The sequence below is a fragment of the Thalassophryne amazonica genome, chromosome 6 (genome assembly GCF_902500255.1).
Source record: "Thalassophryne amazonica chromosome 6, fThaAma1.1, whole genome shotgun sequence".
NCBI classification, from domain to species: Eukaryota; Metazoa; Chordata; class Actinopteri; order Batrachoidiformes; family Batrachoididae; genus Thalassophryne; species Thalassophryne amazonica.
The window spans coordinates 18,829,051-18,846,227 of NC_047108.1; the positions used below are offsets into that span (position 1 = coordinate 18,829,051).

The 17,177-nt window shown below is 41.1% G+C and overlaps 1 protein-coding gene across 1 annotated transcript in view; it reads left to right on the forward strand.

The window, feature by feature from the left end:
* The window catches only part of LOC117511419 (voltage-dependent L-type calcium channel subunit alpha-1D-like), a 183,882-nt gene extending 168,192 nt beyond the window's left edge, over positions 1-15,690 (forward strand). Inside the window, 3 exon segments of the mRNA XM_034171447.1 lie at positions 12,852-12,914; positions 15,041-15,129; positions 15,214-15,690. Of these exon segments, the coding sequence (XP_034027338.1) occupies positions 12,852-12,914; positions 15,041-15,129; positions 15,214-15,474 (413 nt within the window). The 3' untranslated portion in view covers positions 15,475-15,690.
* Positions 15,691-17,177: the final 1,487 nt, after the last annotated feature.

The window sequence follows — 17,177 nt, forward strand, 5'->3', positions numbered from 1 at the left end:
ATAGACCATTTTGTATATATTGTTCAAAATGTGCATTTGTGTTTATTGTTTGAACCTTTTTGTTGCACAGTCTTTCACACAGGACCTCAAATTACCTTTATAAAGTGTCAAAACAGTTGTTTATTATAGTTTGCTGTGTGTTTTGAATAAATGTGTGTAGAAAATTATTTTCTGGTGTACTTTTTTCTTTTTGATTGTAAACCTTCATTACACTTATAAAACAACAAATGCATATATATTCTGAAGGCACAGGTTGTCCTGAAAAAAAAAAAAAAAAGAGACAAAATTTGATTGTGGGATGCAGGGAAAGCTGTTAACAGCAATAATAAAACATTTAAGCCAGGCGAGTCAACTGTCCAAAAAATGCCCTCGGACCCCAGAGGGTTAAAAAGTGCTAACTCACCTACATTTCCTTTCGTTTCAATACAGGATTTTATCACTCTTTAATGGAGTTCCTTGTGGAGATCATCATTTATAGTTATATACATATATGTGCTTTACTTACCTCAATCCATAAGAGAATAACAAGGGAAATGGAATGAAATTTCAATCACTTGTTCATTGTTTTGAAACAAGATGGTGACCTTTTTTTATAGAAAAAGGCTGCCACCTATTACCCATTCTAAGGACTTCATTCATTAGGTATCAAAGGGTTGTGGTATCATCTGTTGGTGGCAATTACCAGGAAAAAGGTTCAATTTTTGGGGTGTCTGGAGTGGCCAATGCAACATAGAACCTTGCAACAGAAGTTGGTTTCATGCAGTACCTTCAGTGTTTAAGCAAGCCTTTATTTTGGGACTCTTTTGGGGGGGGGGGGGGTCTGGCACCCCCAATGCAGAGGACAAAATGTCAGGCAATGGTCATTCTAAATACGAGATCTGTTAGAAAAGTATCTGACCTTCTTATTTTTTTCAAAAACCAGATGGATTTGAATCACGTGTGATTGCATCAGCCAGGCTTGAACCTTCGTGCGCATGTGTGAGTTTTTTCACGCCTGTTGGTTGCGTCATTCGCCTGTGAACAGGCTTTGAGTGAGCACTGGTCCACCCCTCTCGTCGTTAAGGAAATGGCGGAATGATTTGGAGCTTTGCTGCATCAATTTTTTCCTGAAACTGTGAGAGACCTCCAGGTGGACACCATTCGGAAAATTAATATGGCTTTCAGGGACGATTTTATGGGGATTACACAGATTAAGGAGTGCTCCAGCTGGTTTAAAGACCGCCCACAGCGTTTGAGAGCGCGGCGCGCTCCGAGCACCGATCGACAGGCTCAAACCCCGCTGAAACAACCAGATCATTTCCAGTGTGAAGGCTTTGTTGATCCGGGATGTCGTCTGACTTTCACAAAAAGGCAGAAGGCGTGGACATCAGCACTTTTTCGGCACATTCCACTGTTACAGGAGTTTTTTTCATGGAAAAAGAAGCGGGTGAATGCGCCACTGTGCTGCTCATGGCGCGGGACAAAACCACCTCCGTGTTGGTCTCACAGGACGGCTTTCAGGAGGCTTCCGGTTGCTTTTCAGTCGTGTGAATATCCGAGAAATTGAGCATGAGCTGGACATGCCCCAACATGTCCTGTGAGGCTTCATTACGGCGTTGCTTTGCGCCATGCGGCTCTGCCGTGACACGCAGGATTCCTCCACTCCTCTTTCCATGACAAAAACTCCTGTAACATTGGAATGTGCCGTTCATTTCCAAACTGGACGCTGTCTTGATCCAGACATACCGGCTCGACATGCAGCAAAGCTCCAAATCATTCCGCCATTTCCTTAACGACGAGAGGGGTGGACCAGTGCTCACTCAAAGCCTGCTCACAGGCGAATGATGCAACCGACAGGCGTGAAAAAACTCACGCATGCGCACGAAGGTTCAAGCCTGGCTGATGCAATCACGTGATTCAAATCCATATGGTTTTTGAAAAAAAAATTAAAAGGTCCGATACTTTTCTAACAGACATCGTATTGTATGATATACATATTCATTTGGTGCAGCCTTTTTTGTGCTACTTTTAATGTTTAATCTAGCACAGTCTTACCATTGCCGGAAAAAGGGTTCATTTTTGGCAGTGTCTGGCAGGGCCAGTGCAGCAGAAATTTTGTCTGGTGTTGCTCATTATACTTTAAGTACATAATGAAGATTCATACAAACTTGGTTTCATGTGGTACCTTGAATGTTTAACCGAGCCTAAATTTTGGGACCCTTTAAGGGCCGTGTGGCACCCCCCTTGCAGAGGACAAAATGTCTGGCAAAGGTAAACTTAAATACTCTATGATACACATATTCATTTGGTGCAGCTTTTTTTTTTTTAACTTTATTGCCAAAAGTAAAAGGGATTTTACAGGCAATTTACAAGTAACAAGTGTTGAGATTTGGCTTTACAATGTGCTCAGAATGTACTCTATTACAGAGAGACTATTTATATCTGCAGAAAAAAAAAAAGTAAAATACAGATTCAGAGGTCATTCAAAAAGAGATGGCACACGTGACCATCTTCTGAGAAATAGGTCAATTTTAAGCTGGAGTTGGGCAGTTAGAAATTCCATCTGGTATACTTGTTTTAGTTTTTGTGTCCATTGAGGACTAGTCGGTGGGCATGGTTTAAGCCAATTTAGAGTGACTGTTTTTCTAGCTACCAGTAAAAGTACATGCAAAATATATTGCTGATCTTCATTTAGTGAGTCTCTTCTTGAGTGTAAATCAAACAGAAATAGAAGAGGGTCCATTGGTATGTCCATCCTTATGATGTCCTCAGTCGTCTTCTTAACATTTTCCCAGAATCCTTTTATTTTTGAGCAGTCCCAGAATATGTGGGTATGGTCTCCCACCATGCCACATTTTCTCCAGCATTCATTATTGGTAGTTGTTTTAATCATGTATGACTAACAGGGTTCTAAAGAATCTTATTTTTGTTTTCCAATCAAACTCCTTCCAGTTTTGACTTCCAATTCCTTTATGACATTGCAGGCATGTATGTTCCCATTGCTCATCTGTTATTACATTCATCTCCAGTTCCCAGTTATATTTAATATGCAGTGTATTAGCTGACACTTTCCATTAAAATTTTGTACATTAATATTTTTTTCAAAGTGATTCCTTTTTCAAATAGTGTTACAAAGTACAATTCTATATTAGTAGGTTCTGTTATGTGTCGGACACGGGCGGAGAACCGACCCAGCATTTGAAGGACCCAGCATAAAATAAGCAGAGCACGGTTCAAAGGATAACAGAATTTAATAAACATAACAGTGAGTGATGATAAACAACTAAACAGTCCGCGGTCTGGTGAGGTGAAAACACGGCGCGCTCTCAGCAGCGCAAACGGTCCGGAGCCACAGCAGTTCGGACCCAGGGACCCCGCCGACACCCCCCCAGGTGGCCGCGACAAACCGAGTCTGTGAAGAAAGAAAACATGAGGTGAGTCCAACTCCACACAGAGAGCCACAACTCAAAGGTGCACGCAATCAGCAAACACTTCCTGGCTTAAATCTATACATCAGCTTCTTACCCTGCAGGCACGGAACAACTCAGTTCAAATCTCCACTGCAGCAGAAGCTGATTAGACAATTAGCATAACGTGACAGCTCACTAACACAAGGTGTGACGGACACCAAATCCACTGTCATTACTTCATAAAAGTCACCAAAGCCAAATTACCTCAGGAAGTGTGCTGAAGAGCGTGAGACCTCACCCAATCCTCCTTCACAGACTGTGGCGTCAAACCTGGAGCGGTCTCTGCGTCCGTGATGGTGAGATTGTTCTCCTGACGTCGATCTCACACGTCTGCTCACAAGGTCGAGTCTCTGGCAATCACACACTGTGCATTCAAGGTTTAAATGCAGCAATCTCTGATTATGACAAAATACACCACAGCTGTGAGTCCTGATGACCTGCACGTGATAAGTCTCAGGTGTTCAGGGTGAGGTCCTGATGCTCAGCCACTCAGTCCTGAATGCATACCACCTGGTGGGAGAAACAGAAAACAAAAACCAAACCAGCCAAACACCCCAGCCCACAACAGGTTCCCTCTTAATTATTTCCCATTGTGCATGTTTTGTCACAGTCTCTTATTTGCAGGTATCTGAACATGTCATTTTGAGGTAAAAAAAAAAAATTGTCTGTAATTCTGAGAATGGTTTGAATACTTGACCATTAAGTAATTGATTTATTATAACCAAGCCATTTTCAGCCCACCTTTTAAAAGTTACATTGGAAATAGAAGTCAAAAATTCAATATTACCAACCAAAGACATTGCCCTGGACAACCCAGTCACACCTCTGGTTAGTTTTTGAATTAAGTTCCATATTTTAAGTGTTTGTGTGATCCATATATTTTGTATTTTTTTAGAGCATTTTGTTCCATGACTGAAAGAGTATGAATTTGTATCCCTGGGACTGAGTTCTTTTCAATTGAGACCCATAGAATTTCTGGATCATTAACCACCCATGCCGAAATTATTCGCAGTTGACATGCCCAAAAGTAGAGTTTTAGATCAGGGAGTCCAAGTCCTCCCCTTTCTTTACTTGTCATTAGCATTTTTAGTTGTACTCTTGGCTTCCTGTTTTGCCAGATGAATTTAGATATTAATTTTTCAAGTTGTTTGAATGTGGATTGTATTAATATAATAGGAAGTGATTGAAACAGAAACAAAAATCTTGGTAGAATATTCATTCTGATAGATTCTGTTCTGCCCAGAAGGGACAGGGGTAAAACATCTCATTTAGTCAAATCTTTTTTGACCTCAGTTATTAGTTTTTCATAGTTTGCTTTAAAGAGCTGTGTGGTTTTAGGAGTCAGATTAATTCCAAGATACCAAAATCCTCTGGGAGACTTTGAGTGTTACTAGGTTGTCCAGTTCTGTAGGCCATTCTCCAGTCACCATCATAGATTCAGATTTGTTTGTATTAACCTTGTATACAGAGACAGAGCTATATTCCTCAAGTCGTTTTAACAATGCTGGAATAGAGGCAGTTGGATTTTCATAAATAATAAAATGTCATCAGCAAAAAGTGCTAATTTGTGTTGGATATTAGCATCACCTCTTATGCCTTGTATGAGTGGGTCAGTTCTGATGAGCTCTGCCAGTGGCTCGATGCTAAGGGCAAACAGACACGGCGAGAGCCCATCACCCTGACGAGTCCCACACCCAAGTGGAAAAAACTGAGCAGTGGCTGTTCACTCTGACTCTGGATTTGGGGTTTCTGTAAAACATTTTTATCCATGAAATGAACATATCATTAAAACCCATGTGTTTGAGAGAACTTTCTAAAAATGACCAGTCCACCCGGTCAAATGCTTTCTCGGGATCTAGGCCGAGAAGCATTGCCGGGGTGTCACTTTTCATTGCTATGATTTGTAGGTTTAATGCTCTTCTCACATTGTCACATCCTTGTCTGGAGGCTATAAAACCTGTTTGGTCTGGTTTTATAAGGTTTTTGATGTATTTCTGAATTCTCTTTGCTATAATTGAGGTAAGAATTTTCACGTCTACACACAGGAGGCTTATTGGGTGATAAGAGGCACATAGGGTCGGCTATTTGTCTTTGTGTATCACACTAATCACTGCCTCTGACCATGACCCGGGAGGATCTCCTTTAGTCAAGGCGTAGTTGTAGCATCTACTCAATATTGGTACTAAAACATTGAAAGTTTTATAATATTCACCCGGAAGCCCATCGACGCCCGGCGTCTTGTTATTCTTTAATTTAAGGATGCCCTTTTTTATTTCCTCCTGTGTAATAGGTCGAGTTATTGCGTCAGCTTCTTCTTTTGTCAATTTGTCTAGATTTAAAGATTTTAGGAATGTTTCTATCTTTTCCTCGTTCCCTGGAAATTGTTCTTTTTCATAAAGTTTTTGATAATAATTTGCAAACTCTCTGTAGGTTAATAAATCATCTAGTTTCTGCCTGTTTTCTTTCTATGAGGCTAATAATTTTTTATTTTGAGTATTTTGAAAAGCTAACTCAGTTTCTTTCATTTGTTTTTCTAGTTCGTTTTGTGTGGCTATTCTCTGTCTTTTTAATTTGGAAGAGATTGCTATGAATTTGCCCCTCATTACCGCTTTACTTCCCTCCCATAGAATTGAGGGAGTGACTGAATCTGTGTCATTTAATTCAAAATATTCTCTCAAAGCTGTGAGTAGATCCTGTTTAATTATCATGTCATTTAGTAGGGACACATCGAGTCTCCAATATTTAAAGTAATTGTTAAGTCCTATTTTTAGTTTCAGCACCACTGGTGCATGATCTGAAATTGTTATAGGTTCAATTTTGCATTCACTAGCTCTAAAGGTGTCATTATTTGAAATTTAAAACATCTAATCGTGATTATTTGAAATTAAAAACATATCTAATCGTGAGTAACTACCATGTACTTGTGACATGAAGGTAAAATCTTTTTCTTTAGGATGTAGAAAATACCAAATGTCTGTTAAGCGTAGTTGCTCCATCATAGCACAAAGTGTGATTGACTTTTTAGATATAGGGCCTGATCCCATAGGTAATTTGTCTAAATAGGGCAGAATCGTGCAGTTAAAGTCTCCTGCAACTAAAATAATTCCTACTGCCTTTTCTGCTAGGGCAGAAGCTACATCTTTGAAAAATTTTGGACAATCTTCATTAGGAGCATAAAGATTAAGCATAGTTATTTTTATACCGCCAATTTCACCAGTCACCATCACATAGACCTTCTTTATCTGTCAAGGTTTCTACATGAGCAAAATAAACAGATTTATTTATAAGTATGGCCACCCCTCTTTTCTTACCAAATGATGAGCTATATACCTGATCAACCCATTCTCTCTTGAGTTTGTGTTCACTGTCTGACAGATGTGTTTCCTGAATCATTGCAATTGAGCATTGTAGTTTTGTTTAGCTGATTTAATATTTTTTTCCTTTTTATTGGGGTGTTTAGGCCCATCACATTATAACTAATGCAGTTTAGATTGCTCATGTGAATTTGAAAAAAATGTCTCAAAAAACCCTCTGATTTATGTTTGAGAAAATATTGTAACAATGTAACCATGAATTTACTTGGATTTGTTTTATAGTAGCCCAAAGCCATTCTCAACACTGAAAGAACAAGGAACAAAATGTAACATAACATAACAAATACAGGTTGCTTCCACATAGTCCACTAAGAATCTAGTGCTTTATCACACGTTACCAGTCTTGTGGTGCCACCAAGAATCTAGTGCTTTATCACACGTTACCAGTCTTGTGGTGCCACCGGAGGGTGGTGACGGCTCCTCCAGGGTGTCCGCTGCTTGTGCGCGGCTGCAGCCGCGCCCCCGTCTCGTAGGGGGGCTGCTGCAACTCTCAATGCGGCTCTGTAGCTCGCAGTTTAAGGTCCGTCCGTTATTCCGTTGTTTCATAGCACTGACCTAACATTATTAACAGAAATAACTTAGTTGGCATAATTGGTCTTCTGTAGTTACCCGTTGTTGTCAAAGAAGGAAAGGGCATCTGCGGTGGAAAGCTTAGCCGTATTCCTCATGCGTCTGGTTCCCGTGGTGCTCCATCTGTAGCGGGTCAGCTTGTGCTCAGTCTTCTCTCGGTCATTCAGTTGAACTTCGATTCCAAGATCCCGGAGCGCTGGGGCCGCCTCCGTGAGAGATGCATACATCTTATCTCCTTCCATGCGTATTTTGAGCTGCGCTGGGTCGATGCATTTGGCCCTGATGTTTTTCTGCTTTAGCTGTTTGATAGCACCTCGTACCTGAGCACGCCTCCTCTGGAGGTCTGGGGAGTAGTCGTGATCAAATAAAGATCGGGGTGCCTCTATAGAGTACCTGTCCCTGTCCCTGTCCCCACGCCTGTCTCAGAATCATATCGTTCACAGAATAGTCAACAAACTTTATGATGAGGGACCGGGGTGCAGAGTGGCTCTTCGGCTTAGCTGTTAGTGCTCTGTGGGCTCACTGTATTTGCATGTTAGCATCTGGGGCTAGCTGCAGAGTAGACTGAATGAGGTCTTTCACGAAGGCAACAACATCCTTCCCCTCACTGTCTTCTGGCACCTGGTATATTCTTAGATTGTTACATCTTGATCGATTTTGGAGGTCTTCACATTTAGTAGACAAATCAATCTCTCTGTGCAACAGGTATCTGATCGCTCTCTCATGTCTCTGTGCAGTGTCCTCTACGTTGCTAATCCGGTCTTCTGCTGCTGTTGCCCTTTTTTCAAGTTGTTTCAGGTCATTTTTAAGTTCTTGCATTCTAGTCTCGAGGTTGGATAGCGACTGTCTGGTCTGAGCATGCCCTTCATTGTTTTCTTTTCTTAACTTCTCCAGTTCTATCAGTATTCAGCTTTCGAAGTTATGTGTTAGCTGTGTTAGCTTCCATGTTGCTAGACATGGCCTGCGGCAAGGTTAGCTGCTTTAAATTGTCGTTTCTTTCGGTCGTTGCCTCTGGTTTGGAGTTTTTGCTTCGCAGGGATGTTGCCATGTCAACTGCCACTTTTATGCCAAACTATAAACGTTTTGTTAGGTTTAAATAAAATAATTCGGACGGAGCGCTTGTCTTACGCTGTTGCCTTCTGCATTGCGTCACCGGATGCCCTGGTGCAGCTTTTTTTGTGGTACTTCTGAAGTTTAATCTAGTCCAATTTTACCAATGCCAGAAAAAGGGGTTCATTTTTGGGGTGTCTGGCAGGGCCAATGCAACAGAAATTTTGGCTGGCGTTGCTTATTATACATTTAGTACATAATGAAGATTCATTCAAACTTGGTTTCATGTGGTACCTTGAATGTTTAACCGAGCCCAAACTTTGCCTGGCACCCTTCTTGCAGAGGACAAAATGTCTGGCAAGGGCTGTTTCAATGACTGTGTACCATGCCGGTTCAGACTACATTGGTATTTTGTGGTATCTCCTTCATTTGATCCAGCGCATTTTTTGACCCCCTATTTGGGGTCCTAGGGGTCAGTCGCAGCAGGGGGTCCCCAGCAGACATTAATTTCTGCATGTCATATAACACATAGTACAAGATCCTGACCTTGGATATTGGTACCTTGTTCGTTTGACCAAAATGCTCTGGGCTGCTGCTCTAAATTTTATCTGCTGACTTAATTCAAATAAAGTTTGAAATCCAGTCTCGGTCTTGGAGTTTTGGATGAACAGACCGGTTTAAAAAACTATGCTTTAGCCCGAACAGCCTCATCCTAAAGAATAATGACTATCGTAATATGCATGAATGAGTGAAGCTCGTCAGCATCTCACCATATCATTTAGGTCCTTCAGACTTTATTTTTAGTAAATGCTTCAGGAGAGCTATTTTTAGTAAATGCTTCAGGAGAGCTATTTTTAGTAAATGCTTCAGGAGAGCATTAGCATGGCAAAGACCTTTCAGCTTCTGGGGGGGCTCTGCCCCCCCATACTCCCCACCTTTAAGTATTTTTCTTTTTTGCTTTTCAGCTGACCCCCCCAATTACAGCCCTCTTAACTCCCTGCCACTTATGTTGATGTAAATTAATATTCAAAGTTTTCAACTAGTTAACAGTAGAGCTGTACAGTATGGTCAAATTATTGTATCTCAATATTGTCATAGAAATTGTCATGTAAATGTCATTTATATACATGCTGTCCATATTCTTAAGCCATTTAGGTGGGTAGGGAGAGTTCCCATGGGATAAAAACACTTTTCATCCTACCATCCCTGATTCTCAAGACCAGGCACCTCTCTCTCTCTACCTCTCTCTCAACAGTGAAAATTAAACAGTCTTAAGCAAAACAGTAATAATACCACACTCATTTTGCACTCATCATAAGGTTAGGATACTGTACCCTCCAAAAGTATTGGAACACTTGGAATTTCACACATTTTAATTTGTCATTTTAAATATAAGAAATACAAAAAATAAAGAATAAAAATTTCTAAAATTATCTTCCTCAAACTGAAAGCAAATCTGTAAAACTTGATAATAGACAAGTCAGGGGATGGAAACATGAACATTTCCAAGTCACTGAATATGTCTTGGACTTTATTTAGATCAATTATGAAGAAATACAAAAGTTTCTTTCACCAAAACATCAAATCTAGGCTTTATCTTAAATGTACTTTCTGGCAAATTGTAGCTGAACTTTCAGGTCTTCTTTAAGAAAAGCCTCCTCTACACCACTTCATCAGGCAGCTGGATTTTATATTTTTAATTAACTTATATCAAGTTGTGGAGATTTGCTTTCAGTTTGAGTTAAGGAAGATAATTTTAGAAAGAAAATGTTTTTGAAATGTAATAAATTAAAATGTGTGAAATACCAAGTGTTACAATACTTTGAGGAGCAGCATCTTACATCTCATATAAGTGCAGCAGATAAGAGAATATTTAGAGTGAAATCCTGCAAATGGTGATACAAACATCAAATTTGGCACAAATAATCCATAGACATGAACTCTTTAAAAAAACTGATTGGCCACTTGAATTTTCAAGAGGCTGCCAGGTAGGGGTCAATTGAAGAATTACACAGGGGTGTAAATCGGGGTGGGCAACTTGTTCCAGAAAGGGCCAAGAGGGTGCAGGTTTTCTTTGCAGCCACTGATTCCACCAAGTGATTTCACTGATGAACTGATTCCATCTGCTCAAAGTGATATTAATCAGTGGAGTGGCGTCCACTGGTGGAGTCCACCTGGTGGAGTCAGTGGCTCCAAAGAAAACCTGTACCCTCTTGGCCCTTTCTGGAACAAGTTGCCCACCCCTGGTCTAATTAAAAGGTGCTCCAATCATATACAAAACTACACCACATTTGTGGTTTATCATAAAGATTCCAGGTATAGATTCCAAGGTATAGTTTGGACACAGACTACGTTTACATGCAGCCAATAACCCGTTCATAACCAGAATATTAGCAATAACCTGGTTGTGCACGGCCATGTAAACACCTGCAAAAACCCGAATATGTTCATGTTCCGTTTTTTAAAAACCTGAATAAGACCCCTGGGTTACTCCTTTTCTAACCCGAATATCAGGTCATATAAAGGCGCATTGGGATATCCCCATAGAAAGGAACATTATTGTGTTCTGTGCATGTCCTATCTGCAAGGAATCTTGGTCTTTTGAGTACGGCAACTACTTGTATAGGGCGCGCGCAACCCACCGGACACCACACAAGCAGATGTAAACAGCGCATTGTGTTCTGCGTCCTTATCAGGTGGGCCGGTCACGGCACCGGTTGGCATATCACCGCGATTGCTCTCACTGCCTCCGATGCGCTTACCGAGTCTGCGGGCTCGGTAAACGCCACAGCGGGCCACTCACACCGCCCCCTCTCTGCTGTGCGGAGCTGTGGCAACAGGTCCAGAGACTACGCTCGCTGTTTTGATGCGGAGCGCTCCGGCAGCCCGCAAGGATAGATTTCTTGCGGAAAAATCCACAGCACCGCAGGGTCTGGGTATACTGCAGCCGCTGAGCTCCGTGGACATGACTTGGATTCTTTGCGAGTCCCACATCCGTACCCTCCAGAGGTAGTGAGCGAAGGGAGAGCATGCGCATTGTGTTCTGCGTGTGTCTGTTTATAATCTTCTCACCCAGAAGAAAAAAGAGAGTGTTTACACAGGAGAGAAAAGTGAGAACATGTTAATGCCTGTTTGAGAAAAGTGTATAAAGTGTGTAGTGAGGGGTTTTACAGCCTTAAAACATCTATAATAATTGTAAAAACTAACGCTGACTACTTCGCGGGTTTTGCCTATTGCGGGTTATTTTTAGAACGTAACTCCCGTGATAAACGAGGGACCACTGTACTTCATTAGTACTGTGAATGACATGAATATAATGTCTTTTATTGACGGTAGAAAGTACCGAGATAGCAACATTTACAAGAAGGTGGCCAAAAAGTTACGCGAAGCAGGATTTGCACGAACGCCAGACTAAATCAAGCACCGGTGGAAGACGTGCGTCGCTGTTTAGATGGGGATATTCCAGATGATACCAGTGACCATGTATACAGGAGTAACTCTGTCTACATGCTTAGGCAAACGGGTTATTCCTAATGATTCCGATACCGGAATATTGACCTTATTCCGAATATTAACGGCATGTAAACATAGCCTGTGACTAAATGTTCTGGAGTTATGAGGTAGAAGCAGCAAGAATGGTGAAAAAAGGTCAGCTTCAGTTTGTACAGGGGTCAAAAGTTAAAGTTGCTCCATTAATTTTGCTGCAGCTGTATTTGTGCTGAATTTGATGCTTGTATCACCATTTGAAGGATTGTTTCAGTTATCTGCAGCACTAATAAGCCAACAACAATAAGCTACCCGTATTAAAGGAGAAATGCTGCTTTTAACAATCTGGACATAAAATACGGTCGTTTACTCACCAGTATAAGTTTGGTGTCATTAGAAGTCCATAGTTCAAACGACGTGTTCAGTTCAAATCAGAAGCAAACATTTTTCTTCTTCTACTAAGGTGGATTAGAACTTTTTGTGGTACACAGCACAAACTACTGGACAGGAGGAACCTAGCAGTCAATGTGACTCACTAATTGCAAAATGTAGGTCTTTCAACCAGACGTTGGTGCTGTGACATGTCAATCATCTGTGTCCAATCAGATTTCAGGAGAGTCCAGTGAAACCCCGGCCTCCGCTCTAGCTCCACCCATGCCAGGAGGTGTTTGACATTTGAACATTTCCGGTTTCACTGTGACTGATAAATTGGCACTTCCTGTTTAAGTGTAAGCTTGCCACTGAGTTCCTTCAAGATTCCATGGGATCTTGTCTGTCAATCCAGTGTTTGAAATTTGAACATTTCCTGTTTTACTGTGGATTTGAAAATTGGCACTTCCTGTTTAGGATGCCTTGTACCATGAGTGATGCTCATAACTAGGAAATTTGTTGACCTGAGCTGATTTTATATTTTGTCCACCAGGGGTCAGTGTGACCAGCGCTGCACCACGACCAGCCTGGTACAGTGGGCCTTCAGGGACAGCAGGTAATAAAGCTGAAGGAGTGTTTTGAATACAAGAAACAAGACAAACTGATGTTACTTATGAATGTTTCCACAACATTGATGAAAGATTGAAGATTCATGATGGACATGTTCCTAAACCTCATAAAACAACTGACACAGATTTCTTAAAGCTATCATCTTGTGCGTTTGCAGACGCTTGTGCATCACATCTGTTGTGTTTTAACACTGCACTGTTCCATATAAATCAGAATTAAATTTATTGCCAAGTAAGTTACATACAAGGAATTTGATCTGGTGTCATTGGTGCATAAACAACAATACAAAGAAAATACTTCTGTAAGAAGTAAAGGAGTCAAATGGACAAAGCTACGTTTACTGTCAAATACGAGGTCCGTCCAAAAAGTATTGGACCTTTTTATTTTTTTCATCAGTTTTTTTCCAGAAACTGTGAGAGACCTCCAGGAGGACACCGTTCGGAAAATTAATATGGCTTTCAGGGACGATTTTGTGGGGATTACACAGATTAAGGAGTGTTACTGCCACTTTAAGGACGGCCCACAACTGCTGAGAGCGCGCCGCGCTCCCAGCGCCGATCGACAGGCTGAATCAACCAGATCATTTCCAACGTGAAGGCTTTGTTGATCCAGGACGTCGACTTACACAAAAAAAGGAAAAAGGCGTGGACATCAGCACTTTTTCGGCACATTCCACTGTTAAGATTTTTTTTTTCATGGAAAGAAAAGCGGACGGATGCGCAACCGTGCCGTTCATGGCGCAGGACAAAACCACCTCCGTGTTGGTCTCACAGGACGGCTTTGAGATGGCTGTCGGTGGGTTTTCAGTCGTGTGACTAACCGAGAAATTGTGGATGAGCCTGGACATGCCAGAACATGTCCTGTGAGGCTTCATCACGGTGTTGCTTTGCGCCATGCGGCTCCACCGCAACGCGCGGAATTCCTCCGCTCCTCTTTCCATGACAAAAACTCCTGTAAGAGTGGAATGTGCCGTTCATTTCCAAACTGGACGCTGTGTTTTATCCGGGACGTCCTCTGACTAGCACAGGAATTGCTGAAGATGTGGACATCAGCACTTTTTCGGCACGTTGAGACAGACGTGCGGAGGAATTCTGCGTGTCGCAGTGGAGCCACATGGCGCAAAGCAACGCCATGATGAAGCCTCACAGGACATGTTCTGGCATGTCCAGGCTTCTGGAAAGAAATTGATGCAGCAAAGCTCCAAATCGTTTAGACATTTATTTGCAATAAAAAAAAAACGATGAGAGGGGTGGACCAGTGCTCACACAAAGCCTGCTCACAGGCGAATGACGCAACCGACAGGCATGAAAAAACTCACGCATGCGCACGAAGGTTCAAGCTTGGCTGATGCAATCACACGTGATTCAAATCCATATGGTTTTTGAAAAAAATAAAAAGGTCCGATACTTTTTGGACAGATCTCGTAGATATAGTGGAATGGGGCTGTGCAGACATGCAGATGAACAGTACAGGGATGATCAGTGGGGAAGGCAAGGTAAATGAGGGCCTCTGGCATTATTTCTAAGTCTCGCTGCAGATGGAAAGAAGCTGATTTTGTGTCTTGCGGTTTTGGTCCTGATGGACCTCAGCCATATGCCAGAGGGGAGAGTGACAAAAAGTTTGTGTCCTGGGTGAGAGGGATCAGCCACTATCTTCACAAACCTCAGGGCCCTGGAGGTGTACAGGTCCTGTAGGGATGGCAAACTGCAGTCGATCACTTTCTCTGCTGTGTGGATGATACGCTACAGTCTGCTCCTGTCCTTAGCAGTGGCAGCAGTGTGTCAAACAGTGATGGAGGAGGAGATGATGGACTCAGTGACAGCAGTGTAGAAGTTCAGTGAAAGCACAAATATTCCATAATCATATCGATATAGTTCAGTTGGTTTAATGCGAAGAAATGCAAACATGGCTACATGGCGTAGCATCATATTTTAGACTGTTGCTGATGGCTCCGCCTTCAACAATTTCATGTGTTTTATTGTTTTGAAGTTGCCGTGGTTCTCCAGAGACGCCTTGTTTTCTGAGCAGAACTATTGATCACCTCCATCCTCTGTAAGCCTTCATTAGCTTTGTTAGCATGCTAAACTAACCTGTGACCTTGTTGTGTGGTAGCTCCACCTCCTTACAGGGCGTACACCACACTCAGAGTTCCCTCTCAGCTCAGCGAGAAGCGAGGATCAGCTGACAGTCTGGTGGAAGCGGTGAGATCAAACATTGATTAGTTATTGATGAGTAACTGTCAGAGGTTTATCGGTTCAGTAACTGTGTCAATGTTCTTGATCCAGGTTCTGATCTCAGAGGGTCTTGGACTTTATGCCCGGGATCCAAAGTTTGTGGCGTTTGCAAAGCGGGAGATCGCTGACGCTTGTCACATGACTGTGGATGAGATGGAGTCGGCCGCCAGCGATCTACTGGGCTCAGGAAGTCACGGATTCCTTAGCAACGCTGCCGACCCCGCGGCGCTCTACAGCGATGAGGAACCAATCAGGACAAGCCATGAGGAGGAGGAGCTGGCGGATGAGATGGCCTGTGTGTCATCATTCTGACAGCCTGTGTGACATGACTCTGCTGGCTGGTGACATCATTCTGACGGCTGTTAACATCATTATGACGGCGTGTGTGACATCACTGACAGTCTGTGTGACATCACTCTGACAGCCTGTGTGACATGACTGATGGCTGGTGACATCATTCTGACAGCGTGTGTTACATCACTCTGATGGCCTGAGTGACATCACTCTGACACATCACTCTGACACAGTGACATTCTGTTAGGCAGTTGGAGCTGCTGACCAATCACAAATAAGAGATCCAGCTGAGATGGGAGGAGGGTCAGTGATTATATTTCAATTTATTTGTTCTTTTACATGAGAATGTACAGTACAAACACAATACATTCACAGTAAGAACAGGAGTAGGATGAAGACTTAGTAAGTATTAATTAACTAAGTCTTATTTAGTCCCTAACCCATTCTCACACAAAAAATACAATAAGCAATTAACATAGATGGCCACATACAGTATGATTTTTTTTTTTACATTGTTTTTACAAATAAGACTTCAACATTTTTAAATTTATATTTAAATTGAATAATATTTGAACATAATTTTAATTCATTTCCCAAAGAGTTCCATAAATTAACTCCAGCATATGAGATACTCATTTAAGTGTTGTTCTCGAAAAGGGTAATTTAAAATCAAGATTTCGTCTACTATTTTCATCATTCATAATAAAAATATTTTTCAAAATTTGTGTAACAAATTATGTCGAGCTTTAAACATGATTATCAATGTCTGTAAAGAAATAAGGTCTTTAAGTTTTAACAGCCCTGACTTCAAAAAGAGTCCAGAAGTGTGCGCTTTTGGAGGAGCTCTATGCAGAACTCGTATCACTTTTTTTTGTAAAATAAATAAAGGCATTAAATTAGAATTATAGGAATTACCCCAGACTTCCAAGCAATACATAAAATATGGGAGAATTAAGGAGCAATACAAAATTCTCATTGCATTATAATTAACCAAAAATTTTACTTTGCTCAAAATAGCAAAATTTTTACTGACTCTTTTTTATATAGGCAATGTGTTGCTTCCATTTTAGCTTCTCATCTATAATAACCCCCAGAAATCTAAATTCTGACACTTTTTCAATTTTAATCCCATGAAAAATAAATTCAACAGTATCTCTGTCTTTGATTCATAAATAACATACTTAGTTTTACTTAAATTCAATAAAAGTTTATTCACATTAAACCATTTTTTAAGTAGGGCCATTTCTTGTTCAACTATAATAATTCATCCAAATTCTTTCCAGAACAAAAAACAATTTGTATCTGCAAAAAGTACAAACCTTAATATTTTTGACACATCATATAAATCATTTATATACAAAATAAAACATTTTGGTCCCAAAACAGAACCTTGCGGAATTCCACATTGAATCTTTCTATAGTTTGATACCTGTCCTGCATATTCAACATACTGCTGTCGGTTTTCTAAATAACTTGTCATCCATTTTAACACGACCCCTCTAAGTCCATACGCGTGTAACTTGGCTAATAAAATTTGATGATCAAGAGTATCAAAAGCCTTTTTTAAAATCGATAAAAACTCCAATTGTATGTTTTGTTATTCAATTCTGTAGCAAGGTCCTCTGTTTTCATTAATGCTAATGCTGTTGATCGATTACTTCTAAATCCAAACTGACTGTCATGTAACAGGCCATGTTTTTCAATAAAATAATCAAATTTAT